Raw genomic sequence first — 26701 nt, 5'->3', positions numbered from 1 at the left:
TCTTGTGAACATGACTCAGATACCGTTCATCTGCTATAAATGCATTTATAGGTCAGAAACTTCTTCTTTTGTCTAACTTGGACTCATTTTTTAAGAATTCGTTGCACAACATGCTGACGTAAATCAAATATGACATTTTGGCTCCACATGTGAAGGAAAAGTGAACTAAACAAAAAGGTGCTACACATGAACGTTTTCAGTATCTGAATCTGGCTTCAGAGATTTCTGACAGGACTCTTCATCACTGTGAGATTGGGAAAAGTTACACGCAAATGTTAAAAGGCAAAACTTTCACACGGTGTCTCGGTAAGTGCACATCAAGCTGAAAAACTGTGTCTGAGTCCAGGCCAAATTCAAATGCCAAACACACTCAGTGTAAAACATCTGGAGTCTATGTAGTTGGAAGAATATCACAGAACCTGGTTCTGAGACACGAAGCTGCATTCAAAGTGCCTTAAACTGGTATTCTCCATAGTGGTCAGCAGGGGGCGGGAGGAAATGGTTGTTTGTTTCCTCACCAGAGAAACGGAGCATTTCCAGAAGAGTGAGTGTGTGTGTGTGTGTGTGTGTGTGTGTGTGTGTGTGTGTGTGTGTGTGTGTGTGTGTAAACAGCAAACCACTGTGAACACTGACAGAGGCCCTGGTGTGTTCAGGGAGCCCAGCTTAAATATGCAGCCATCATTCCTGTTGAACATGTTTACTGTGCATTTCCTCTTGTGTCATGTCGGCGTGTGCTGGGAAAACACACCTGCTGTTACTCAGCTTCAGGAAGGAACACTTCTGTGGAATGTGAGTAAAGCGCTTTCCTCATTCTATCCTGTGCAAATGTAACCGGGTCATAAATGACATATTGTTATAATTACACAAAATGTGTTCTAGACCCCAAACCCTTCCTGTTATACCCGACTGTTAGGACCTTCAAGCCTGTAGTTTTGTTCATTCTCAGTTGGAGCCCCTCCTCACTGTTCTTCTTCTTTGGTGCAACCCTATAAACAGTGCTCCCCTTTTCTACAATTCCCCTGTGGGGGAGGTCGGTGTCGTCCCCAACACTGCAACACATAATGTATATTTAGCCACCCTGATATTTCTGATTGTGTGTCTTTAGTTCAGTCATTGTGTCTGTCTTTGCTAGATGCTGTAAATGTAAATGTGCAGTACGTGTGTGTCACATGTGTTATAGGCACAGTCAGTGCTAGCATGAACAGGTCATTCTTCCTAGCTTGGGAGTTGTGGTGGGTGGAGCTGACCCTCTTCCCTACTGTTTGCATTTGGTTGTAGGAGCTGGAGCGAGGTCTTGGTTTCTTTTACCCTTCATTGTCAGACAACGCAGGAACACACCGGCTACACAAAGCCCGGGCTCGTGAGCAACGTCTCAGCTTCCACTATTAAAGCTTTCCTAAGACTAAGTGATGAACGACAGTCACTGTACGATTCTGGAAAACTTTTAAATACAAAATAATACATGTGCGAGTTTTATAAAATAAAACCAAACAATGCTGTACAGTGAAACGACTGTAAATATGGCCGTTGAGCATCCACACCTTCCCCTCCGCTTCTCTCCATAATCCAGTGACGCAGAAACACTGTTAGAAACTAACAGCCAGGATTCAGCTCAGAGTTTCTGCAGGAAGCGCAGCACCAGGTCCCTGAGCGTGGTCCTCAGTGGCTCACTGTCACAGACGATATGCGTCCCGTCCTCCTCCAGCTGAATGAGCGTGTCCTCCGCCTGCAGGTGCAGGATGTGCCCGTCTGCAGTTTCCTCCACTTTAACTTCTGTGATCCCGTGCTGCAAATGAGCACATAACAAGTTAGCATTAAGTTAGTGCTACTATCACAGCACACTGATAGCCCTCTCGCTCACATTTCCCACCTTCTGCAAAGTGGCCAGAAAAGCCTCCAGGGCCACAGCTCCACTCAGCATGGGTTTAGGGGCCAACGCTACGGGGGGCTCCTCAATCACACGCTTCCTCTTCTTGCTGGGGGGCATGGGAGGGGGTTTGGGCACCGACTGGGAACAAATGAAAGACAAATGCAGCTGAGCTCTGATCAGCTGATTCTCTAATGGAAGTGCAAGCATTCTGGGCTCACCTGTAACGTGTGCTTGTTGTCCTTTGAGTGCAGCAACGCAGACACGGTCGCCACAGAGACGCCGGGTTTGATCTCAGAGGGCACCAGGGAGTTGGCCAGCTAGGAAGAGAAGAATACGACTCTCAGCAATTAAAACCGTCCGCCTGCTTTCTGACAGCGAGAGGATTTCTCAATAAAAACAGCTGATCAAACGCCATGTTGTCATAGTGATCAGAGAATTCACCAGATACAACAGATACTCTGTGGCCAGAAACTCAGATCCATCTCTGAGGAGTTTTGACTTCCTTCTCTTCGGGGCCTCACCTCAGGCAGGATGTAGATGCGTTCGTAGCGGCGTCTGAAGGGCAGGTTGAGAACAGAGCAGCGTCTGTAGGGCATAGGAGGAGGCTGCAGCTCCAACATCAGGTCGGAGCGGTGGGACTGGGTCAGAGGAGGCTGGGTGTACTGCTCGGGACACACCACGTGGAGAGGCTGCAGGAAGAAGACACGGCTTTTACACACAGAGTACAAATGTGAGCGGCTGAAGCTGGCTTTGTTAACATTTAAATTAAGGCTACAGCTAAACGAGAACTAGTGCTGCGAATGGGCCATCCTGGAACTACAGGGATGCTTCGATCAAATCCCTCAAATCTTAAGCAAGACCCGCTGCTTCCCTGAGCTCTGCCCTGAACGCTCACATTGTTCTGCCATTTTATTTGTATATTGTCTGTTAACTTGGAAATCTGCTTTCCATTCTCCCGTTTCACCCACAGCGCTCTCACAGACTCAGTCACTATGGCACAGCACAGTTCTAGCATCATGATGCAGCCTTTCCCTCCTCATCGTAGAATCATCGTTCCTTAGTCTCGGCTCTATTTCTGTGTATTTCTCTCATAATCAGATCAGGTGCTAACAGCATACCTGGACTTCCTTGAGCAGCTTTGATACTTGGTGGAAGTTGAGCCGTGTGTCAATGGGACAGTAAACGCACTTCATGGCTAACGGCTGGTACGGAGCCAGGGCATCCAGGTAGGAGAAGTCCGGCTCTGAGTGAGAAAGATCAGGCACTCAGGACATTACCAGCTCAGGCTTTCCTTGTTTTAGTCACGTGTGAGAGATGTAGCGATAGCTGTAATTACCAGTAAAGATGATGGTGTTAAGGCTGGATTTGCCCCAGAGCTCCATGAAGTGAACGACGTCCCCGAAGCGCAGAGAGGGGTGACCGGTGAAAACCACGCAGGGCTGACGGAACTCGCTGCTGAAGTCTCCGTGAATGCTGGGGTAGTGCTTCAGCTTGTTGGTTTGGATGAGCTGAAACATCAGCAGCACATTCAAGCACCAGTTTATCAACGTGACCTCGTCACCAGCTCCACAGGTGTACTTGTGTTTTCATCCCGGTATCTTTGTATCAGTCGACTCTGCTTTTTAAAACGTGTGTTAGAGGTATGATGCGCTCCAGGCAAAAGCACATCTCACTCACATTTGATGCAACTCATGGCTACAGGTCATCTGTTATTAATGACTTGTGACAGCACTGGCCTGGTCGAACATACTATTTGCCTAATGCTTTCCAATTCAAAGTTTTCTCCAACCAAACATGAATTTGCATAAAACATAAACACTTCCTCAGAGATGAAATGCTGGTTTGGTAGCGAGGCTCCAAACGCTCAACCAGACCGCCAACAGGTCTCGCACGCCACAGCCGCTCTATCGCGTGACGCACACGGCTCCGACGTGCTGAGGTTATGAGCCGAGTTACGCCGTGTCGCAAGTTTTGTGAAGTGCTTTTGTGATATTTAACGGATCGGATTACATTTTTTATTTCTCTCCGATATCCGATCCAGTAATTTAGGTCAGTATGGGACCGATACAGATACTAGGGGTGCAACGATATTCGTATCGATATTGAACCGTTCATACAGTGCTTTCGGTTCGGTACGCATATGTATCGAACAATACAACATTTGTAATTTATTTTATCAACTTTCCTTCTGACGATGCTGTCTGTGTTGAGCGCTCAGTGAATCTGCGTTCGACTACTCCGCCTAGGCTGCACTGTCGAGCGCAGATCCACTGAGTGCTCAACACAGACAGCATAGTCAGAAGGAAGAGCGCAGGGCAAGCTAGCGAGACAGAAGTTAAGCTCTCCTTACAACATGGACCTCCCCCACCCTCATTCAGATCTGGCGTTTGGAATTATTTTGGTTTTCATGTGACGTATGACCCTGAAGGTAAGCGAGTCATGGACTAAAGTAAAACAGTATGTTGGATGTGCCACGCAATGCTCAATTACATTGGTGGGAACTAGTGTGTTAGCGCAGTTAGCTCGTTAACGTGTTGGCCGTCTAGCCCCATGCACGGAGCGATCGGCGGTAGCTCGTTAACGGAGATTTGCCGTGTTGTGGCGTTAAGGTCATTTCAACGAGATTAACCTGAAAGCACTAGTGGGAACACAACGAATATGACTGCACATTTACACCGACATCATCCTAGTGCAAAGACAAAAACAGCAAGCATGCTACTAACTTTAGCCGAGTCATTTAGACAGCTGTTAGCACATGATTCTCCTTATGCTGCTGAGAATATAGCCCAGAAGAAGCGTACAGTATAGCTTTTATTTTGGAAAGAGACATTTCTCTGTAATAAACTCTCTTTTCCAAAGATGAGTGATTCCTCAATCAGATACAGGGCTTGCAATATCGCTAGCCCGACGTCCTGGAGCTAGCGATCTTTCCAGTCGGGCTACCAAAATCTATCTCTTCCCTGCCCGTCGGGCTATTGTAGGAAAAATATATGTCAATGCTTTTGCATTCTTTCAGAAATGTAGCTGGGTAATTATGTCATTGGCATCGGTGAGCCACTGTCAATATGTGACATATTGAAGTCGCGTTTGAATTTGCGCTTGTTTTTTTGCTTTCACTTTGCAATCACGTGAACTGTGTATAGAGAGCGACAGCACTGATCTGTGAGTGACGATAATTTGTGCACCAATTCCTCTGACATCGTCTTATTAATCGTTAGCTTACTATGCAAACATGACAAGTGAAATCTCCCGCAGCTTAAACATGTGAGAGGTTGATCGCGCAGAGAATCGCTGAGCTTATGTGAGTGGGTGTGTAAAAGCAGCAGGATATATATTTGACTACGATGACCTGGATGACTGAGAACCTTCACAGACAGATATATATTTTAGTTCTGCTGAGCCAAATAAGACAGGTCAGGGTGAAGAAGTGACAGCCAAAGAAAAGCTTACCGCAAAACGGAGAAGTTATGACAAATCAGACTATAAGGCAAAAAGAAAGTGCAGCTTTATGGTTTCATGGACAAAAGAATTTCTGTGGCTGCAATATGACGAGCTAAATAACCAGGGCTGCACATAAGTGGTCCGCAGGTGCGCATTCGCTGTCAAAATAAAAAACACGCACAAGGGTTAGGGTTAAATTTAAAAACTGTACTTTTGAGTTAAAATATATATTTATAATTTTAATAAATGACAAATTAAAAAGGCATGAACATTTTTTTGTATCGAAAAAATATCGAACCGTGACACCAAAGTATCGAACCGAACCGAACCGTGAATTTTGTGTATCGTTGCACCCCTAACAGATACGTAATATCAGATCGGTCCATCTCTAACTTTAACTTTCTCCCCCATAAAGACGACATTTGATGACCTCCACTGGGACCTCAAGTTAAAAACCTAAAAAAAAGTGGGTTCCCTATAAGATAATGATTATTTTCAGTATAAAGGAGAAGTGCACTGCCAGTAGGGCAGGGCAACATGGCCAAAAATATTTATCACCATATATATTTGAAAATGTGTGCTAACGATATAACTGACGATATAATTAACGCGAGACAAAATACTTTATTAGTGCAAAACACCCACCAAAGTATTTTCACTTAAACAAGCAGCTGTTTTTTGCATTAAAGTTATATAAAATGTAACAGTGCAAATTCCTCGCTGACAGTTTAACCAAAAGGCATTTCCAGTGGAAACTGGCCGACACATCCTCAGCATAACCATGTATAACATCCACACAACTTAAAGAGGTTAAACACACACAATACGGTAACATTATGTTGAAGCACAGTACGTATCGCTCCGCGAGGCTCCGCCTACAATAGCCATAATGCTCCAACAATCCATCAAGAGGTGCGGCTTCGTAGCTCAGCAAAGTCGTACTGAAACATTTTTTGACAGAATTTCGAGCGCCGTGCACTAAAATCGGTTCAGTAATAACGACGGCCCGCTAGCATGCGCTACCACAAACAGTGCTTTGTTGTGTATCTGACGGACGAAAGCTAAACCAGTTCCACACCAGTGAAGCTGCAGCATTTTTACAAACCAGTTCAGGTTCATCTGTTTCATTCAACGATCCGCTTTCCCTCTTCTCGTTCTGCGTCGCCGCCATGTGCGTATGAAAACAAAGGTACTGCGCATGCACGTTTTACCCATATTCTATCGCCATGTTTCATTTTCTTATCGTTGCCTGACTGGTGTTACCGTGAGCGGTATGATATGGCCCAGGCCTAACAGCCAGTGTTCTTGACTCACCTCTGCGTGTGGGAAAGGCGGCTCTGGGAGATAAACCTTTGTTTGCTTGTTGTGACAAAGCCTGAAATATTGGAGAAAAAGAAAAAGCACGTGGAATATTCCACAGTCACACGTTACCGTCTCTCTGCTGTTTGTTGCACTCCTATCAAGTAACAAAACATCGATACTGTGTTCCTACTTATCAGAGTGACTGCATCATGACTTGTTGTGGAAGACGTGGAAAAATGAGGACAAGCTAACCGAGCACATGCTGAAGAAAAACAGTAAAACCTAAAATCACAAACTTTCACCACAGAATCGAGAAGCTTTCGATAAACGGCCGCTCACCACTCGGCGAAGATCTGAGAGAACTCCAGCGAGCTGTTGGCTATGGGTGAGATGAAGTAGAAGGGCGTGGTCCCCAGGTTGGCGCTCTCTATGAACTGGTACAAACACTCGAGCAGGTCGTAGATCACTCCCGAGGAGTAGCACGGCACCAGCACATTTCCTCCTGCCCGGATGGTCATGGCTGCAGAACGCAGAAGAACAAGCACAGACAACATCATTCAAGTTCCACTTAAATGATACAAGAATGACTTCAACGTTTGGTTCTTTTCACACGCCACAGAAATCTGAGCGCTACATTAAAACCCACCCAAGTTACTGCAGAACTCTCCCAGCATGCCGTCTGGGTTGGCAGTAGGCATCTGAGTGAGGCCTGTCAGAATGAGGACGTCACTATTCTTTAGGGAACTCTGGTCCATGGGCTGGGAGCAGAGAAGAAGAGAAACTGCAGAGTAGTTGTGATAGGACAGAACAGGCTGGATTCAAACAATGACAGCGTGCACTGACAAACACTCGCCTAAAGATTTAGCTTCCAAAAGAAACTGAGCACAGGAAAAAGGAAATCTGTGACTAAACAAATAACGGACTGCACTCTTTCCACTCTAGATCGTGACGGTTTTGTCCTCGATCCCTTCAAACTTTAACTTTCTCCCCCATAAAGACGACATGTGATGACCTCCGCTGGACCCTCAATGACAAGTTTTGACACCTTAGTAAAAATCAATAACGACGTGGTTTAGCTGCACGAGCAGAGACCCCCCTCCCTGACTGCTGCACACGCAGTTTGTTCTGTAAACAGCCCCGAAATATGACAGAAATCACTCAGCTCAGGAAAAAAGCTTCAAGGGTTGCGCCCAGGAGACTTTGAAATGGTGAAGCATTACGCCTGCTGGCCTACCTGAGGATGTGTGGTGAGTAGAGATGAGCCAGACACATAGGACACCTTCTCATGGTGAGACTGGATGATCCAGTTGGAGCTCCCCAGCGAGTAGCCGGAGCTTAAAGGGGAGACTTGTACAGCTCCAAACAACTCCTGCAAGAAAAACAAACGAGAAAAAAGACGAGAAGTCACCACTGCACGAAAGCAGAAATGTGAAATCTTAAATATCTCCTGGACAGAATCAATTCTCACCACTTTCTGTGAATAACCCACAAGCTGCACTTTGCTGAGTGCAGAGTTAACCTCCTGCATGCTGTAGCATCGCTTCCACATCCACACATCAACTGCATCCTTCAGCGGCCCCGGGAGCATCCTAATGCAATAACACAAGTATTCATTTGAACGGTGGAGTTACACCACCCTGTTAGTGGAGGTGTAACAAAACACCAGACAGGTGAATGGAAAATGAAACTTCAAAAATGACTAAAACAAAGTCAGTAACTGCATTTCATGTGTCAACTCGGACAAAACGCACACACACAGAATATTTTTACAAAACTAGACTACCTTTGTATCTCCTTGTTCTTCCAGGACGTGGCAGACTGGGCTTTAGGAACTCTCTCCATGAAGTTCACCAGCTCCTCCATCAGCAGCCTAAGGAAGGAAGGAGGAAGAACGAGCGTAAACGCAACCGAAGACGTGTGACCTGTATCTCATTTTACCAAATAAAATAATAATGATATCACAAAAATAATACAGAAATAGTAAGATGTGGTATTCATCCCCTGCATCTGTCACCTGCCAATCTGCAGCGTGGGCTCCGTGGCGTACACTGTCCCGGTGAAGCCGGTGTGCTCTGTGATGTAAGGCAGGGCCATCATGCAGTGGTAGTTTGAGATTAGGATGACATCGATGGTGGACAGGTCCAACAGTTCTCTCTGTGGGTTATTCAGATTAAATAAATATCATTGTGGTACTTCAGGTATTTATTAAGATTTATGTTTTAGGTCTACTGTGAAGGTAAAAGACGTGGTAATCACACTGCTCTGATCATAGTAACTGATTTCTCGGAGAGGATTCCCCTATTCTTGTCAATTGTGGCAGGCCTATCAGGTTTCTTTTTCTTTCTTATTATTTGTTTAAAATAGGTTGATTTGCTGCAACTCTTATGCTTCACAGTGGCCCCTGTTTTGCAGAAAGACATTCTAGCACAAGCTATAACACTGATGCAGAAACGAAGTATCAGGGATGTCTACCTCAGGGAGACAGAACTCTGGCTGTGCGTCAACAAACACCCTCCCTGCGCACTCCTTCAGCTCCTGCAAGCATAAGGCGAAACAGTTTTTTCCCCCACAGATAAATCGGCACATCTTCATAAAAAACTGCAGTAAGTTGAAATACACGCCAAGTAACCTAAGCACATTACAAACAGCTTCTCGTGCCTTTTCCAAATTTATTGTTCCATCCTTAGAGACCCAACCAGGAAGCTTGGAAAGTCTTGGACTGAAAAAAAAGGATCATCATCATCATCAAGCAAAACATATCTGTTATCCACGAGTGAATGAATTCCTGTCAGTGACTCACCTGTGCACCAAAGGCAGGGGCAGGAAGTTGAGGACAGAGGTGGTGTCCAATCCACAGTCCAACATGATAGTGGTGGACTTGAACTTGAGGACATTGCAGGGCAATGTAGGATGACCCGACAGACAGTACTGCAAGGAGGGAATGCACCGTTAAAACCACAGGTGTGTGTAGGAGTACAAAGATACAGTAAAACAGGATAAACACGACACCAGGGGATTGTGTTTCCGTTTTTTCGTATGCATAGTTAAACACTTCACGCTGTACTGACTTGCTGTTCGCTGCTCGCCTTTATTAAACTTTATTCAACTGTACCAAAAAACGCTATTAGCTTCCAGCTAACAGTCACTTTTGGGTGCGTATAAGTTAATCATTTTCGACGATTCCTACATTCATTGTTCTCTTCACTGATCTGCTTTTTACTCACCAATTTCATCTTTAACACAAGGAGTTGCTGATAAATGAGTTGAAAACAGTTAGCTTTGCTAACGCAGCATCGTTCTCCACCGCTCTTCTGCTCCCTCCTCGCTTTGTTTCCCGCTCGGCTGCCCTCTGCTGCCCCCAACAGACGCGGAGTCACATCGAAAGTACAGACACTTTAAAATGCCATTTTCACTGAGAAGCCAGCGCTTATATGCAGCTGCTTTGGCAACAGCACCTTGGCTCACACGATATTAATGAAAATATGAATTAAAGGGTCGATGATTGTTGTAAACAAGTGATCCCAGAGCTGAGAGTCGCTGCGATAAACCAGAGCCGTATACAGAGCAGTTAACACAATTTCATACGCCTGGTTGAGTTTATATTTAGAGCCGCCAATGTCGTAATTACAGTAATGATAGCAGCATGATTGCCAACTGTTAAATAATATGACATGTAGGTCATTAAGGTTTCAGTTGGGGGGACGCCATTAGGCCGGTGTTGTGCCAAAAAGTGATTGTCTGCCAAAAACTGATTTCCGGTATTTGCCAAAAACTGATTGCTCGTATTTAAACTGCTATAAGTAACTTGTTGGGCTATAATAGGTGAAACATATGTCAAATGCATCCCTCATGGATGACATAAAGTCATCTTGAGCCACAAACAACATTCGTGTAACAAGGTAGAAGCCGCAATCAGTTTTTGGCAGTGACTTTTATATAACCTTTATTTATCCAGTTAAAAAAAATCTCATTAACATTAAAAATGTCTTTTGTAAGAGTAAGTTGGCCAAGAGGACAGCAGAAATGGCAGCAAATATTACAATATTTCTGTAAAAATATTTTAAGTGGGGATAAAGGACCGGATTGGTTATAATGTGAGTACAATAGCAGAGAGTTGTAAAGATACTTGAAAAACAGATATTGTTTTAATTCTCTATATAACCCCTTTGTAAACCCTGTTCACCGAAGTCTATTTACGAACATACGTAAAGATATTACACATAAAAAAAATACACAGAAACATTGGAAATCAGTTTTTGGCAGACAATCACTTTTTGGCACAACACCGGCAAAGGCAGGACTGCCACAGTGACTCAACACCGTTCATCCACTACTCTGGTTTAGCCCCCTCCTATGCTAGCAGCGGCTAGCTGACAAAAACATTAACCACTCCCAAAGTTGTACATTTATCCGGTGACTGCTCTGTCAGTCCACGGTGTTATTGCGAAACCGATGCAGAAACAGCGGGCAGCGCTCGCACTTCTGTATCTCCGGTAGGCTTTTTGTTTTATTTAACGAGTGTTACCGGCGGCTAGAGTGGACGTTTGGTTAGGTCGCTGTCGAAAGTGCGCTAGTCGATGTTTTCTTATGGAGGGTTTGTTCAGTTAGGAGTCAAGAGATTTAACGCGTGGGCGAGGACAGGTAGGAGTTAACACGCCACGTTTTGGGTTTTGTTTTAACTGACAGCACAAACACTTCGACCCGTTTAGTTAAATGTGCGATTGTGTGGGGCTCTGCGGTTAGATCAAGGGTAAACTTCGCGACATATACGGCTGGTTACAGTTACCACAGTGAAGAAGTTTTTGCCTTTCATTTGATACTAATAAACGATATAATGATACAGTCTGCGTATACACATGTTCATTGCAGTCAGTAGCTTCCGTGCAGAAATAGTCCGACTTTTAGTGCTGTTATCTTTCCCGTTTATAGAGCAGCAGTATTGATGTACACGTGTGTGTGTTTCTATTTGCCAGACCACAGGAGGTCCGCGCTCAGTTTCTTCACCATGGGCAGCAGCTGCAGTAACCACCTCGGGATCCCTCCAGGCAACGGCCCAAACGCTGTGGGCTGCACTGACTTCATGATGGACCACACTGCAGAGGTACAAGCAAAAGAAAACCTTTGTTCGTGCTGACATGTAACAGCTGAGGTCACATATCTGTATTTGACATTCTTGAGTGTGCTGCAGATGCTGGGCTGGGTACCCACGGGTATTATGGAAAGCAGGTATTGGGCCAAACAGGCTGCTGACATCACGGGAGCAAATGGCCTTCTGCTGAGTTGCTTGAACTGTCTGTCTCTCCAACAGGGCACCTTCTTCCGGCTGTACTATCCCTGTCAGGAGATGGAAAGTGCAGGGAAGCCTGACTGGGTCCCATACAAGGAGTACTTTAATGGTTTGGCTGACTTCATGAAAATGAACAGGGCCCTCAGTGAAAGGATCTTCAACTACCTCTTTGGTGAATAAATTAGGAAAATCCAGTATTTCTAATGATTTCATGGCATAAAATTGACTATTTTTTCTCAAGTCTTGTGTGCTTGTGCTTCCACCTCCAACCTGACAGTCCATTTCTCTGTGGTGTAAAAGTCAAATGTATTTGGTCAGGACAGCAATATTATATGACTTTAGTCACTAAAAAAATAGAAAGCTGGTTTCTTTCATTTTCTAATGTGGTTTAAAAAAATAGGCAAAGTGAATGTTCCTCATTTTCATCTATTTCAGGTTCCTTCAAGATCCCAGCCTATTTGGATGCTCCATTTAAATCGAATGAAAAATGTCCCGTGATCATCTTCTCCCACGGCTTGGGAGCCTTTAGGTACACACACAATGCATTTGTTTTTTTATTTCATCACTCCTGCAGCAATAACCCGTTACAAGTTCTGCTCACACTGTGGCTGCTGTGATTGTTTCTCAGGACCTTGTATTCAGCGATATGTGCAGAAATGGCCTCTCAGGGCTTCATCGTGGCATCAGTGGAACACAGGTAATTTTCCAATTTAGTTCATATGTCATTTTCATGCCATTAAGCGCCAACTGTTCTATAGCAGGGTTGTCAAACATAGGGCCCAGGGGCCAGAATCGGCCAGGCAGAGACTCCAATCGGGCCCGCTGGAAAGTGTGTGATGTTGTGTATGTGTGGTTGGCAAGGTCTGTCATCTCGGTTGTGGGCAACTGACAAATAAAGGCTCTGTTCTCTCATCTCTATGGATTTGGAACTTTTAACTGTATTTAAAGTTTTGCAGACCATTGTGTCCATGCTACACCAGAAAGTTACTGATAGATACAAAAAATTAAATGACAGAAAAGTTCCCATTTTTCGAGCATCTACTATAGATGTTTTTACTATAGAAAAGTACATTATTCTAAATGCATGACAGTGTGCACAATGAGCTAGCAACAGTGTTTCTCTTAGTTTTATGTTACATGTGTAAAATAAGACAAACTGTTGCAGTTGCACTTCTTTTCCTCATATGAAGATATCTCAGGGATTAATTGTTTCAACATCTTTACACTGGCAGAAATTGGAGTTTCTGACCTTAAGTGGTCCCCACACTTAAGGTGGGTCGTATGTGGCCCACGATGTAAAATGAGTTTGAAATCGGTGTTCTTTGTCATCTTCATTTGGAGGAAATCGTAGCTGAACGTTTGTCCTCTGCTATTGTTTGCTTGGCTGTCTGTTTATGTGTGGAGTAAGAGTGGAAAGGGTGTGCAGACAATGGTATGAACCAGCTCATCACAATTCTTTTCAGTATGCAGACAAGGGGGACCATATGGAGATGAACATAATGGCCACAGCTGGCCTGTCACTTACGGTGATGGAAGTGTTATTTTGCTGAATTTTAGCAGCCGGCGACATGCTGACAAAGCCGCAGACAGAGCACACGGCTGCAGTGTGAGAGCAACAACATGAGAGTGACTTTGCTTCTTACAGAGAGAGGGCCACACGCTGCCTCAAACAGGATGTGTCCTCTGCATGTGTCTAAACCCTAATTGTTCCAAGTAACATGAAGGAAGTAATATCTGTTCCCAGGGCTGGAACTACAGGTTATGGTTTTATTTTTCTCCCACAGAGACCAGTCGGCGTCAGCTACGTATTATTTTTGTGAGAAGCCAGAGTCAGAAAGGTCAAATGCAAGTTTGACAAAATCATCCGGTGCCACCCAACAGAACTTGGTAAAGGAGTGGATGTACTACAGAGCTCTGCAGCACGGAGAGAGCGAATTCCCCCTCAGAAACAAACAAGTATGTTGTCGCAGAGATTACCCACAGACTCCCTCTGTGGGTTTAAAATTCAGTCTCTTGATTGCATAAGATGTGAACTTCATACCCGCTTACTCACAGGCAGCTTGGCACTGATGTTAAAATCAAACCACATCCTCGTTTGTTCTAGCTGACATTCTTCTATTTTCATCTGGGCACGTCACGTTAAACGGCAAGCGTGTGGTCACATCCCGTTTATCTTAAAGCTGAAAGGAATGAGGGACTGCAGATAGCAGTTGGCTTTTTAAATCTACGATTAAGGCGAGGGATATTTCTTTTTTTTTTTTTCTGTTCATCAGAGTAGCTTCGCAAAACTCACAGTTCAACACAATCCTGGTTTATCTTGTACTGGGTCCAAGTGCAGCAGCTCAGCTCCACTATAACTTCCTGTCCCCTCCCTTTAAGAGAAGCTCCCTCTGATTGGCTGCCCACCATAAACAAAAGTTTAGGGAGACCGGGAGTATATAAATCCCATAGTAGGGGAAAAAGATGGTTTTGTTTGTCGTATCTGTACAGATGTCATGAATGTAAAGGTAAATATTAATGGCACCTTAAAGAAACAGAATGAATTCATTTGTTTCATCTTTCAGGTGAAACAAAGAGCAGATGAATGCATTCTGGCTCTGGATAAACTCACTGAAATCAACTCAGGAATCTCAGTGCAGAATGTTCTGGAGACGCACTTTGACTGGTCAACGCTGAAGGTAAGCTTTTGGTTACCTCTGGCTGTGACATGCATGCAGGACAGCTGTCATGCATGCATGTCATGCAGTGTGTGGTAGCAAACACAATAATGGAAATGTGTCACAAGACGCAGAAAGTCGTTGTAACACGAGCATGGGGCAAGTTGGCAAGTGTCACAAGGCTCCAGGAAACGCAGAAGTCTCTTTGAAGTTTGATCAAAGTTTGATCAAAGCTAAAAGGCAACAGTTGTAGCCTCTTAGCTTTACAGTGTTTAAAGCTAAAGCTGAACTCTTCTCACCTTCGAGGTGAACAGCTGATGCTGATACCTGGGAGAGCAAAGTGTGCTGGTTACTGACACATGACAGAGTGGTACATACATTAAAGGGTTAACCTAGCAACCAGCCGTCGGCAACAAAGCGGTGCTCTGAGCGATCCTGTGTGGACCCCCGTCGTAGGAAGCAGACATTCCAGCCTCTGGTTACCTAGGCAACTTCCAATCCATTTATACTCCTGTCGTGTGTCAGTCAGGGGTATTCTTCACTGCTTCGATTGCTCAACTTGAAACTGAGAAAAGTTTAAAGAGTAGATCAGGAAGCAACGGCAAGTTTTTGACCAGAGACCACAGAGTGGTGCAACTTCAAGCTGGGCGAAGAAACCACCGACAAAGCGATGTAGGCTAACCCCAGCACTCAACTCTTCTAAGCTTTGAGGTGAAGTATTGCAAAGATGATGCTGATTGACATATGGGGCAGGTGCCAAGTATGTACAGCACGAAGTGTCTGCAACAAACATCAGCTCCAAAGCGATGAATGGTTGATGAGTGAACTGCTTCCTGTGTGCACATCCTTAACGTAGGACACGCCCACTTCACAATTCCCGCACTTGTTCAATTTCTTAATCATTTCTTAGTTCACAAAAAGTCAACTTGTACATTTGGAACATCTGTTTCAGGGTTTGTTGCATCCTGCTGTGTGATGCTTAGAAGACCAACGAGTGTTTCTAGCAGTGTTGTATCTTTGTGGTTATTGCAACTTTCCCTAAAGTCTCGAGCTTCCAAAGTTCATTTACCAGCACTTTTTGTTTTTATATATGAGCTTGGCACCGAAAGTCTTCATTTAGTTGACTTGATTGGCAATAAGTCTTAGACCAGGCTTATTTATTTCCCCTTTTAATGGTGCCACATTTTGCCACAAGTTTGAAAAAGTTGCCAAATCTTCTATTTGGTGTCATTTATTGAACTCTGAAGACATAAGAGTCATAACAACAGCATGTGGAAGAACCATACACGGCCACAACAGCATGGCACCTGCTCCTCGTGCTGGTCACGCAGTGCTGTGGTATAGCTTCCCATTCTTCAACCACTACTTTTGGTTTTGTTGGCTGACTTGTGAAAAACACTGTTAAACTGCCGATATGTCTTGTTTCTTCATACTTTGCTCATCCCATTCAACGCCACACAAGAGTCGACACAGAATAAGCTGTTTGGCATTGGCCCGCATACTCAACTCTGCTGCTCAACGCACAAATGTGTTTCCTTACAAACGTGGCACCAAATATACTTTGCAGCTGTAGAAGATTATTGGCAAGAAGCATCAAACACAAAGTTCTTACTTTTTGTGCTGCCGTGTGTATAAACAATAAAATGACATCAACTAGGTTCAGATGACTTTTGAAAGTGCACTGAGGAAAAAACCTGTGTTAGCCTCAGCTTATCAGCTGCAGAGTCCAAAGTTCATGAAATGCTGTTTTGCATAAAGAACATCAGCAGACTTTAATCTGTGATCAGGAAAAATGTGAAACGCAGTGGAGTACAATTTAATTTGTGCTGATTTCTTAATTCTCTCTCATGTTCTTGGTAACAGAACTCCATGGACCTGTGCAGGATAGCAGTGATGGGCCATTCGTTTGGAGGAGCAACAGTCATAGAGGCTCTGTGTAAAGAGGTTAAATTCAAGTACGTTTTTATGGTTTCCAGTCTTTTATCACTTATTGTCCATAATGTCTGCAGGGCTAGAGCTGTGTGCATGAGGGCATTTCACTTTGCTTAGCATAAATTAGAAACGTGTTACAGGCAGCAGTAACAGACCCAGATTATTGAAAGTAATACCCTGGCCTGCTATCGTATAAACAGGTGTGGAGTAGCGCTAGACTCCTGGATGACTCCTTTAGACGATGAGATCTTTCCTCGGGTGAAGCAGCCAATCTTTTTCATCAACTCAGAGAAGTTCCAGTGGGCGGGAAACATCAGCCGCATGAAGAAGCTCGACTCGGCCGTCATACAGAGGAAAATGATCACCATCAGGTACCAGTACTGGTCTGCTGCACTTTCAGAGACTTTGGGCTGATTTTGTGATGATGTCTCTTCTTCACCTGCATTCTTTCAGAGGTACAGTCCACCAGAGTTTCCCAGACTTCACCTTTCTCACAGGCAACTGGATTGGGAAGCTGATGAAACTCAAAGGAGAGATCGACCCAGAGCTCGCCATAGACCTGTGCAATAAAGCAACACTAGCGTTTCTGCAACGCCATCTCGGTAAGAGCTCCTGCTAGTCGTTCGTCAGATTTAATCATGTAATGCAGGAACACAGCTGTGGGCACATTAAAGCCGTTTTTACAGGATTAATAGTAAGATGTGTACAGTATCAGCTGAGCTGTGAGGAGTTGGCTGAGAGATCGACTGAACTCTCTGCTTACTCCCCTTTCCTCTGTGCAAAACTCTTGCAGGCCTGGAGAAGAACTTTAACCAGTGGGACCCTCTGATCAACGGAGAAGATGAAAACCTCATCCCAGGAACTAATGTCAACTTGCTTCAGTCCGCCATCTGAACCGGCTCTGTGCCTCTTATACTGTGGCCTCTCACATTCGTCTTGGGCGCAGGAGTCAGTGCAAAGGGTTTAAAATGTCAAGTCAGGCCTACTTGGCATTTTTTAAGCAGTAATCAGATGGAAATCTAATCTCTACCTCATCAAAGGATGGATTTATTTTTTCTGGATGGACCAAGCACTCAGCGTAGTGTTTGTTTCAGGAGGCCTGAATGTTGCATACGAGCAGCTTGAAACTTTCTTCTCACTGTTGGTGACATCTTTACTATTAGCTGCAATTTCTTGAACAAATCTTTGTAATCAGTTTTTATCTTTTAGTGTAAATAAATCCAAAGGTTTCTGTACCTCTTTGGACCTTTGAGCAAAGACAAGGTACTCTGATTGCTGTGTGATTATGTAATGCGGCCTATGATGACAATCTTAAGTTATAGAATAGAAAAAGATGATTATAGAATTATGTGATAAAGATTATTAGACAAGCTAGCATGTAAAAGGCATCCAGTAACTTCAAGAACATCTTTCAATGAATATTGTAAACACTAAAAAGCTGCTTTAAATATCCCATTGGCCATAAGCCACCGTACAGTTCTTTCCTTGGTCAGTGCTATGTAACTTTTATACACTTCATTTATACACAACAGAAATCCAATAAATCTGGTTTCTTTACAAATGTTTAGCACTCATTTTTAAAGACACTTCACTGATCAGTTTGTGGCAGTAAGGCTGTAAAATTCAATCTTTAAAGGGAGTCCACAAATGAAAATACTAAGGCAACAAGACGACAGAAACAGGCAGTGAATTAAACCTGTCTCGGTTATGAAGCTTGCTCCGGGCGCTCTGTGAATGGGAGAAAGGAGAAAACTGACAAGCAACAAGGTGTCAAATATAAGGCCCGAGGGCCAAAACTGCCCTAGCAAAGACTCCAATTCAACCCACTGGAGAGCTTTAGAAACACGAAGGACTGCATAGAGTTTGAACTTCTGTCTTTTCATGTGTCTTACAGCTTTTCCTGTTGGTCATTGCCATCCGTACCACACCGAAGCATAAGGACATTTTCTGTGAACTCATGGAAACTTTACATTCTAAATGTATAATTACAGGACAGTGTGAGCAATGAAACCTTTTCTGTAACTTTACAGGTGTATCATGTAGTTTCACCTGTCCCACCCGCTGTATGTGGCTACGATGTCAAATTAGTTTGATATCCCTGCACAGCTGGGTGTCCACTAATGTGTGACAACAGAACTGTTATGTTTGTTTATATGAAGCCACAGTCATCTCGTTGCACATCACCTTACTGATATTAATCAGTGTCCCATTCTATATCTAGATATCTCTATAAAAAGTAAAGATATCCATCTGTAGCTTGTAAAAGTGGTTTTTAAACACTGGGTATGTTCATAAAGCAACTGTTTCCAACACCACGAGGACGATGATCTAAATGTTTTACAGGGACAAACATGAAACATTTCCAAGACGTGTTCCTTTTTAATAAAATGTTACAGAAACACCAAAATGGAACTAATGAAACGGGGAAGCAAAACCATGACTCGTGTGCACTGAATGTTAATATTTATTGTGCCAACACAAATTTGCTTCAACTCGTGGATTAACACCAAATACAGATTTTTTTTTTTTCATGCATTTCACAACAGCCACTGAAACCAGAGCAAATAAACTCAAGACTCAAACATCTAAAGAATTGTTTGGCAGTTTATCAAAACAAACTCCTCATGTTTTATCAACTATTACCATATAAAGACTTTTAGCTTCGTGGCTGTTTGTTTTTAGAGGAACAATGAAATAAGCAGATCAAAGGCTATGAGCGATAGGACGATAACACACAAAGAAGCCAAAACAATGACAACACTGGCATTGGGCACTTAAAATGAACACAGAAAATGAACTGCACCTATCTGAAACAACACAAAACAATATGCAGTTACACTAATCTTCTATTTAATGTCCAAAACGAAAAGAAGAGGCAGTCACTCTGCCGGCTGCTGCTCAGCAGAACAGCTTTGACAGCTGGATTCCTAAAAGGAAGTTAGCAGCAACAAAGCAACAGTCAGCAAAAACGGCTTTTTGTCTCCTCCTACTTTCAATGGTAACGTCATACATCAACATCATAACTCATTCAGAACAAACAGGTATCTGTATCTGCCCATGTTCCAGAAAGCAGGTTTAGTGGAAACTCTGAGATGAAGAAGCTCTGACAGAACGCCAACTTCAGCTCCGAGTCAGTTACAAGAGCAGCAGCGCGTGATGCTAACCTGCACCGTGACAGGTTTTCTTCAACACGCCCCGAGTTTCTGTGCCTGAAGCAGCTGACAGTTTTAATTCTTCATTCATACAGTTGATAAAGATTTGATATCTTTTGAAAGACTCAAGGTTTCTTTTAACATGGCTCAGGGACTGAGAGCAATCACTCAACACTGCAGACCCACTATCACAGAAACAAAATCTAGAATCTACAGCTGTGTGAAAAACAAAGTCGTCACAGGACTCTTACAAACCTGAGAAACCCTAAATCCACTGTCACATGTCTATAAGAGCAAAGGTTTGAGCTACATCTCAGCCTCAGTTGGAGTTCATGACAGTAAAACTACAGAAACACTGAATAAGTAGGAATTACTTGGAACGGCTGCCGGGGGAAAGCCTCTGGCAGCACAACTTAGGTTTGCAAAGTTACATCTGACTTTGGGCTGTTACATCACAAACACCCCGTACAAACTGTCACAGAGGTGGAAGGCTGAGGACAGATTTGTTTTGCAGCCACGTGACTTGCACACTTTGTACTCACTGAGTCAACCAAACTTAAGCTCGACTAGAATTCAAGCACAGCAGCAAACCTCCAACAGAACGGCAGAAAAAGAAAAGAATCAGTGTTGCAATGGCCAGACCTCAACACAGCTGCAAACCTCAATGAACTGAAGCTTTGTTGTGAAGAAGACTGATCCAACATTTCTGCCACAGTGTGTCACAGACAAAATGATTGCTTCAAGTAACTGCTGCTGACCACTGCTTCAACAAGCTGCTCTGGCTGAGTTCTGCAGTTTTAATGCTGCCTTATTTGAAAGTTTGAATCTCAACAACTTTGCCGCTGCAGATCACCGAGATTAATGTCTGATATCACAGAACAATCATTCTTTAAAGGAAAAGAAAAACACCCTCCAGTTTGGGCCACATAAGCTTGCTGTCATGTACACTCCCATCGGGTTACTGCTGAACACCTCATCTACCAACACACACAAAAGCCAAGTGTAAGTTGACTGACGAGGCTGAATAAAACCTCTTTTCTATTCATCGATCATATATTGATATTTTAGCTCTCCTGGTTTTTTGTCTGTTGGAAATTCTGGTATCGAGCTGCACTGAGTTGACTGCACCATCAGAGTTCAGTTAGACTCAGAGTTTGTTACACCTGCTTTCTGAAACATCACTCAGCTCCACACTCGTGGTTATTTATTATATTTTAATATGAGCATCAAAGAAGTTGAGGCACAAGAAAGTGATTAGACATGTTTGCAGAATAAGAAGCACCCAATGGCAGGCTCTTCATTTCTATTACTACTTCCTACTCCAATGGTAACATTGTATGAATGACCGGATTATTCTGGAGAACAAAACTTACCAAAACTGTCCTAAGGAGAAGGCAGTTCATCTGTCAGCACACTGTCATCAAAACTCTGGAAATGTTAAAAGGTTGAATGAAAAAACAGTAATGTGTGTTTGGTATTTTTTAGGCTAACGTGAGTGCCTTCTAGATACGTCGGTGGTACAATGAAGAGCACGTGCATAAGCAGTGTGCACTGAACATACTGTTAAATACCCAACAGAAAATGTAAGCACTTGCAGTCATGTGGAAAAAAAAACAAAACATTCACAGCACTCGTGCAGAAAAATGAAGCACACCTCATGATTGGACATCTTGTAGAACAACAGTTATCATGAGCAGCAAATAATTTTCTGTATGAGTGTCAGTCTCAGTATCGGAGAAGGATCCACTCGTCTTTGCTTCAGTTCACTGAGGTTTTTCTCTCAGCACAGCATTGTAACTGGGCTGAGTCTGGACTCTGGCTGTTCTATTTCTTTTGCAGATCTGCTGCTGTGCGTAGGGATCATTGTTCTGTTGCATGATCTAATTAAACCAAGCTTCAGCTGGTGGACAGACGGCCTCACATTTGGCTTTAGAATATTTTTATATACAGAGAAGTGCCAAAACTCCTGCTTTTACAGAGGTGCTCACACCTGAAGATAATCAGTTAACTCATTCACTGCCAGCCATTGGCAGTGAATGAGTTAAACCCATTGATTCATTCACTGCAATTGACGGCTATAGACGTCAATGGCAGTGAATGAGTTAATGAAATGCATTTGCACATTAGCACCTGGCTGCTACTTAATTAATAAGGAAGCAGTAATAGTGTTCTTAGAAATGTGTAGTCCTGTGAAAACTCTTCCACATGACTGCAGGAGTGTAGAAATACACGACAAGTTAGATGCTTGAATGTTGCTCCCCCTGTTAGCTGGCCATATTAGTACTTTTCAGTGCCAAAAAATACATTTTGTGTTTAAGATATTACACTGCTATGTTAAAAGCATCATAAACTTAAAAAAAAAAAACCCAAACCAAAAAAACAACTTTCCAGGAACATTCATAGCCTAAAAATGGTAAATGGCCTGTATTTGTATAGATTTACTAGTCCCTAAGGACCCCAAAGCGCTTTACACTATACACACACATTCACACACTGGTGATGGCAGCTACATTGTAGCCACAGCCACCCTGGGGCGCACTGACAGAGGCGAGGCTGCCCAACACTGGCGCCACCGGGCCCTCTGACCACCACCAGTAGGCAACGGGTGAAGTGTCTTGCCCAAGGACACAACGACCGGGACTGTCTGAGCTGGGGCTCGAACCAGCAACCTTCCGATTACAAGGCGAACTCCCAACTCTTGAGCCACGATCGCCCCGCATAGCCTAAGGTCAGTGAATCATCAACCATGTGATATTTATGACAGATGTCTTTTAGGGACAGTCCTAAAACATAAAATATCAAGTCTCCATATTTAGATTTAGACTTTAAACTGAATTCATTCATTTTTACCTTTCTTACCTCATTTTGTTGGGAAGGTGGACGCTCCTGCAGCTCACACTCCTCCGTCAACATTTCAGCTTCCTCTTTTAGATCTGAAAAACAAGAATACATGAGTATATAATGAAACGTGTTTCTTGATGCACATTTATGTTTGTGAAATAAAAATGCTTTTCATTTCTAAATGACAAAAATGCATACACACTGCAAATGAAGGCTTACAACAAGCATGGTCCTAGTTTAAATGAATAAGGTCAGTGTATGTACAGCTAAAGCTTCAGACTCCTCTCAATGCTCTGTGTCAGACTGTACTTTCTCTTCTTGGCTCCATACAATGTTATTGAGAGGGGGCATCCATGCTGTGGTCACCTCAGACACACAGCCCTTGCTGTGGGTACAGAGGGTCCACCCACCTGCTGATGAAACCTGTTTGAAATGAGCAGCTGTAGTAGCTACAGTGGCTTGGCTCAGTGCAGGTTACACAACCTTTAGCTGAACTGTGAATCACACCAAGCTACTGTAGTAGCCCAGAATTAAAATACAAAGCTGTAAATGAGCTCTTTAATTTAAACAGTACCTCTACAGACGTCTGTCAAACAGATCTCTCCAACAAGACAGGTCACCTCTTCAACAAGGCTATTCTGCACAGGGATACAAACAGTGTGTATAGTCTCTGCAGAGATACAATGTTACATTTAAACCTCAAATTGGAAAAATATGCATTACCAAATCTGGAGATTTAATAGCTGTGGAGGTCTGTGGCTCAGCATCAGATTGTAAAGCTGCAACAGAAAATATACAGGAAATGTAGCCCTATGCGTGTTATGTAATCAGATCTGATATTTAAAAAGCCAAGATGACACACCAGAAAGTGTATCCTCACGAAGACACGACGTCTCATCTTCGGTTATCGAGTCGTCCTGAAACAAAAAGATCACACTCATCACTTTAAAGCCCGCTCCAACAAACATAAGCAGCTCGTGTTCAGATTAACATCTGCTACATTTTCACTGATTCTTTTAGTTTCGTTTCAAGTGATAAGAAGTTTCCTGGCCAAGTACATTTTATATGTGCAAGTCGTTAAGCCTTAAGGGCCTGGTCTTATTTAATGAATTTAGGGCAATTTTAAATGATCTGGATCCAGTTGCTTCCTGATAGCAGACAAGCACTTTTACTGTTTTTCTTTTTTTTTTTTAATTGACACCAAAGTTTAAAATTGTATTGGTTTCTGTTTTATTTTCATTTATATTGCCTCTACTAAACTGGTCTACGATTTTGATGTGTGTGCAACTAAATTTATGCAAATTGTGATAGTTCTGCTCTTTGTTCACCAGGATAATCTCATTAAGGGGTCTCCCGCTGAAGAAGTTGTACTACTTTACTGTCAGGAAATAGAGAGACAAGAGAAATAAAGTGTTCTACAGGGTCAGTATGTGTCAGATAAATTTACCTGTGAAAAGCCTGATCACGTATGAGCTACACAGCTGCAAGACATTGTTTAGTTACTCTGAAAAATCAACAAACAAATTACCGTTTCCTCTGCTGTCACACAGCTCAAACAGTCTTCACCATCACCACTCGGCTTTTTTTGCTCTGCAGTAAAAACAAAAAAAAAACAAAACTGCATGCATATCTAAAAAGAGGACTTCACAGAGAAACTGAATATTACTCAGAAGCAGTGAACTGTACACTCCCTGATCTGAAGTCTGATACCTGTGCAGACATCTGTTACGCAAGCCTCTTCAGCACAACAGGTCACTTCTTCAATCTCATCACCCTAAAAAAATAAATAAATAACAAAAATAAATCTTGGTGATTAAAGTATTTGTAGTCTAATTTTACAATTCTGTAGCTTCAAATCCATTTCTGCATGCGAGTATATTTTGTAACCTCTGCTTGTTTTCCGTAGCAAATCCCAAATCAAAATCTGTGCTTTAACATATTTTTAAAATAGAAATTCAGAACAATGTTGAAATTATGTTTTACACTTCAAATTAGAGACTACACAATCAATATAAGAACTGCACACGGCAAAAAAATAAATACATTTTAAAAAGCCGATCTGAGGACATCACTTCAATGTGTTTTTCAATATTTACTGAGCAATATATCCCAAGCCATGCATCCCATGAACTGATTGCAGATTTTGTTTGGTTTTTAGCCTTGTTGGTCAATGTGTTCTGTGCACTGTCACCACAATATCATTTTTTATTTATTTTTTTAAATACATGAGCAGTTACATGTCCCTGGTGGGACAATGCATCACCACTTAAAAGGCAGTTATTGGCAGTCAGAAGACAGCGCACATACAGACACACTCCACTATCTAGTTACCTTCTCCAGCGAGGACACCGTGTACGTGAGGGGCTCACTGGCAGCTTCGTCAGCGTCTGCGAGATCCAAACACAGACAAGCCGGAAAGAGTTTTAAATGGGGAATGATAGCTTACTTGCTTAAAAAAAATAACCACATCATTGGCATATCTATACTATATTGCCAAAAAGTATTCACTCATCTGCCTTCACCAACATATGAACTTAAGTTGCATTCCAATCTTAATCCAAAGGATTTAATATAATGTCCGGCTACCCTTTGCTTGCAGCTAAAACAGCTCTTCCATCTCTTCCACCACAAGGTCTAGAGTCTAGTGGCAGCATGCTTTACACCACTGCATCCAAGGACCTCTGCACCTCAGCATCTGCTGGCCCTGCTATGCGATTTTACATGACCTTCCACTGAGCTGCAAGCTGAGCTGCTGTCATTTCCAATCACTACTTCGTATTAATACTTAGTAGCGAGGACATTTCACAACTGAACTTGTTCCACAGGTGGCATGCGAACACAGTAACACACTGGAATTCACTGAGCTCCTGAGAGCGACCCATTCCTTTACAAATATTTGCAGTAGCAGTCTGCCAGCCTAGATACTTAATTCTATTTGCATGTGACCATGGAAGTGATTGGAACACTGAAATTCACCGATTTGGATGGGTGAGTGAATACTTTTGGCAATATGGTGTACTGTTATTTTCATGCGAGGTTCATGCTTGCAGCCTTGCATTTGAACTTAACATGTAAATATCAAACCTGGCAAAATCTTATCAAACCTGAATTTGGAATGTTGAGATGAACCAAGGACTCCTCATCGCTCACAGAGTCACTCTGAAATAGAGCAGATTAATCTTTACTCACCTGAGAGTTCCAGGTGGGACTATATCAGTGTAGTAAGAGCATTTTACCCTTAGTCACAACAGTAAATAATCAATCTGATATTTACTAATCATGACAAAAGCAGAACTGCTTAACATCTATACCAATATTACGGTATATCCTCGTCCCCAGCATACCTCAGCTTGTGTGGTAGCACATGGAACCTCTTGCTGACTCATCCCATCTCCGGCCTCACTTTCCGGTTCTTTGGGAGCACCTTTGTGGACAATTGCACCCATTTATACCCCATATCATCAGCCTGAGACATTTCTCAATACGAGTACTTGTGAGTACTTGTGTTCTTTTGAAACATCATCAGTTGTGTTTTCTCTCATCAGTAAAAACCATGACAAACTTTCACACCTTATACTAAACTGAATCAATTTCAGATTTAGTCTTCTATAGTCTTATGAAATGTAGTCAACTAAAACTAGACTAAAACTAAAAGCATTTAGATCCTTAAATTATGTCTAAAACTTAATGTTTCAAAAGACTATGACTTAAACTAAATCAACGCTGTAACTGTGGCCGTCAGCTGGCCAAACTACAGAAAGTAACCCTGTTGTTTTTTCATTCCCTTTCACTTTAAGCCTTTCAAAATGAAAAACCACCGTATCAAGAGTTGGATGACAAAATAAGAAGCACTCACTGCACAACTGCTCCTCAGGAGGCACAAGGGAGGGCAGCACTAATTCAGTCGGAATCTGAAGAAAAGAACAAAGTAAACAAAATGATGTCCTTGTCAATGTTCTAATAGTTGAATCCAATCAAATTTCTTGTACCCGTTTTGAGACTTCAGTTCCTAGATCAGTACTTTCCATGAGACTAACAGCGTTCCGCGGAACCTTGAGAAAATGGAAGATACCAATATGTACGTATGTGATCAACAATTTTAAATTACAGAATGACGCTTTAAAGTAGGGCTGTGCGATATGACTAAAATCTCATATCCTGATATGACATTTCTCATCCCGATAATGATATATATCACAATATAGTGCATTTTCTGTAA

General features: G+C 42.8%; 3 protein-coding genes across 6 annotated transcripts in view; 1 reads left to right on the top strand and 2 right to left on the bottom strand.

The window, feature by feature from the left end:
• Positions 1–1426: 1426 nt before the first annotated feature.
• ints9 (integrator complex subunit 9) lies at positions 1427–10296 on the bottom strand. Its single transcript, XM_080882072.1, has 17 exons — positions 9838–10296; positions 9414–9541; positions 9272–9332; positions 9086–9148; positions 8628–8767; positions 8397–8483; positions 8082–8202; positions 7848–7982; positions 7260–7371; positions 6953–7133; positions 6626–6686; positions 3207–3378; positions 2989–3113; positions 2392–2559; positions 2089–2187; positions 1871–2008; positions 1427–1786 (listed from the first exon to the last, which is right to left on the bottom strand). Exons 1-17 carry the CDS (start codon positions 9844–9846, stop codon positions 1613–1615), a joined length of 1974 nt encoding a protein of 657 aa, XP_080738198.1. The 5' UTR covers positions 9847–10296; the 3' UTR covers positions 1427–1612.
• Positions 9447–18050, top strand: pla2g7 (phospholipase A2, group VII (platelet-activating factor acetylhydrolase, plasma)). Of its 3 annotated transcripts, none has more exons than XM_080882075.1 (11): positions 9447–9574; positions 11587–11714; positions 11922–12072; positions 12336–12429; positions 12529–12597; positions 13685–13856; positions 14465–14578; positions 16421–16512; positions 16690–16860; positions 16943–17091; positions 17283–18050. In XM_080882075.1, exons 2-11 carry the CDS (start codon positions 11619–11621, stop codon positions 17381–17383), a joined length of 1209 nt encoding a protein of 402 aa, XP_080738201.1. In that variant the 5' UTR covers positions 9447–9574; positions 11587–11618; the 3' UTR covers positions 17384–18050. The 3 variants fall into 3 exon arrangements, with proteins under 3 accessions (XP_080738201.1, XP_080738200.1, XP_080738199.1); XM_080882074.1 differs by lacking the exon at positions 9447–9574 and adding an exon at positions 10919–11106; XM_080882073.1 differs by lacking the exon at positions 9447–9574 and adding an exon at positions 11113–11254.
• Positions 18051–18189: 139 nt separating this feature from the next.
• tdrd6a (tudor domain containing 6a) overlaps positions 18190–26701 on the bottom strand; it is a 33254-nt gene continuing 24742 nt past the window's right edge. The window contains exons 4-16 of one of the 2 annotated variants that reach the window (XM_080882071.1): positions 26472–26534; positions 26339–26393; positions 25827–25906; positions 25587–25641; positions 24814–24869; positions 24193–24256; positions 24011–24072; positions 23345–23399; positions 23206–23261; positions 23057–23120; positions 22501–22574; positions 21015–21069; positions 18190–19416 (exon numbers count right to left, since the gene is read on the bottom strand). In XM_080882071.1, coding sequence (XP_080738197.1) covers positions 21025–21069; positions 22501–22574; positions 23057–23120; positions 23206–23261; positions 23345–23399; positions 24011–24072; positions 24193–24256; positions 24814–24869; positions 25587–25641; positions 25827–25906; positions 26339–26393; positions 26472–26534 — 729 coding nt within the window. In that variant the 3' untranslated portion in view covers positions 18190–19416; positions 21015–21024. Of the gene's footprint in view, positions 19417–21014; positions 21070–22500; positions 22575–23056; positions 23121–23205; positions 23262–23344; positions 23400–24010; positions 24073–24192; positions 24257–24813; positions 24870–25586; positions 25642–25826; positions 25907–26338; positions 26394–26471; positions 26535–26701 lie in introns of those variants that run through there. The other variant, XR_013971600.1, reaches the window with a different exon arrangement.

The sequence above is a fragment of the Rhamphochromis sp. 'chilingali' genome (genome assembly GCF_963969265.1).
Source record: "Rhamphochromis sp. 'chilingali' genome assembly, chromosome: 5".
Classification (NCBI taxonomy): domain Eukaryota; kingdom Metazoa; phylum Chordata; class Actinopteri; order Cichliformes; family Cichlidae; genus Rhamphochromis; species Rhamphochromis sp. 'chilingali'.
Note: the sequence above shows the minus strand (reverse complement) of the source record. Positions and strands in the feature narration are given on the sequence as shown.

Coding starts and splice junctions, on each gene's coding strand:
- pla2g7 (XM_080882073.1), top strand. CDS start 11,191: ATGTTTTCTTATGGAGGGTTTGTTCAGTTAGGAGTCAAGAGATTTAAC. Junction 11,715..11,921: donor TGATGGACCACACTGCAGAG/GTACAAGCAAAA, acceptor TCTCTCCAACAG/GGCACCTTCTTCCGGCTGTA. Junction 13,857..14,464: donor TCCCCCTCAGAAACAAACAA/GTATGTTGTCGC, acceptor TTCATCTTTCAG/GTGAAACAAAGAGCAGATGA.
- ints9 (XM_080882072.1), bottom strand. Junction 6,687..6,952: donor TCTCAGATCTTCGCCGAGTG/GTGAGCGGCCGT, acceptor CCAATATTTCAG/GCTTTGTCACAACAAGCAAA. Junction 1,787..1,870: donor TTCTGGCCACTTTGCAGAAG/GTGGGAAATGTG, acceptor GCTCATTTGCAG/CACGGGATCACAGAAGTTAA.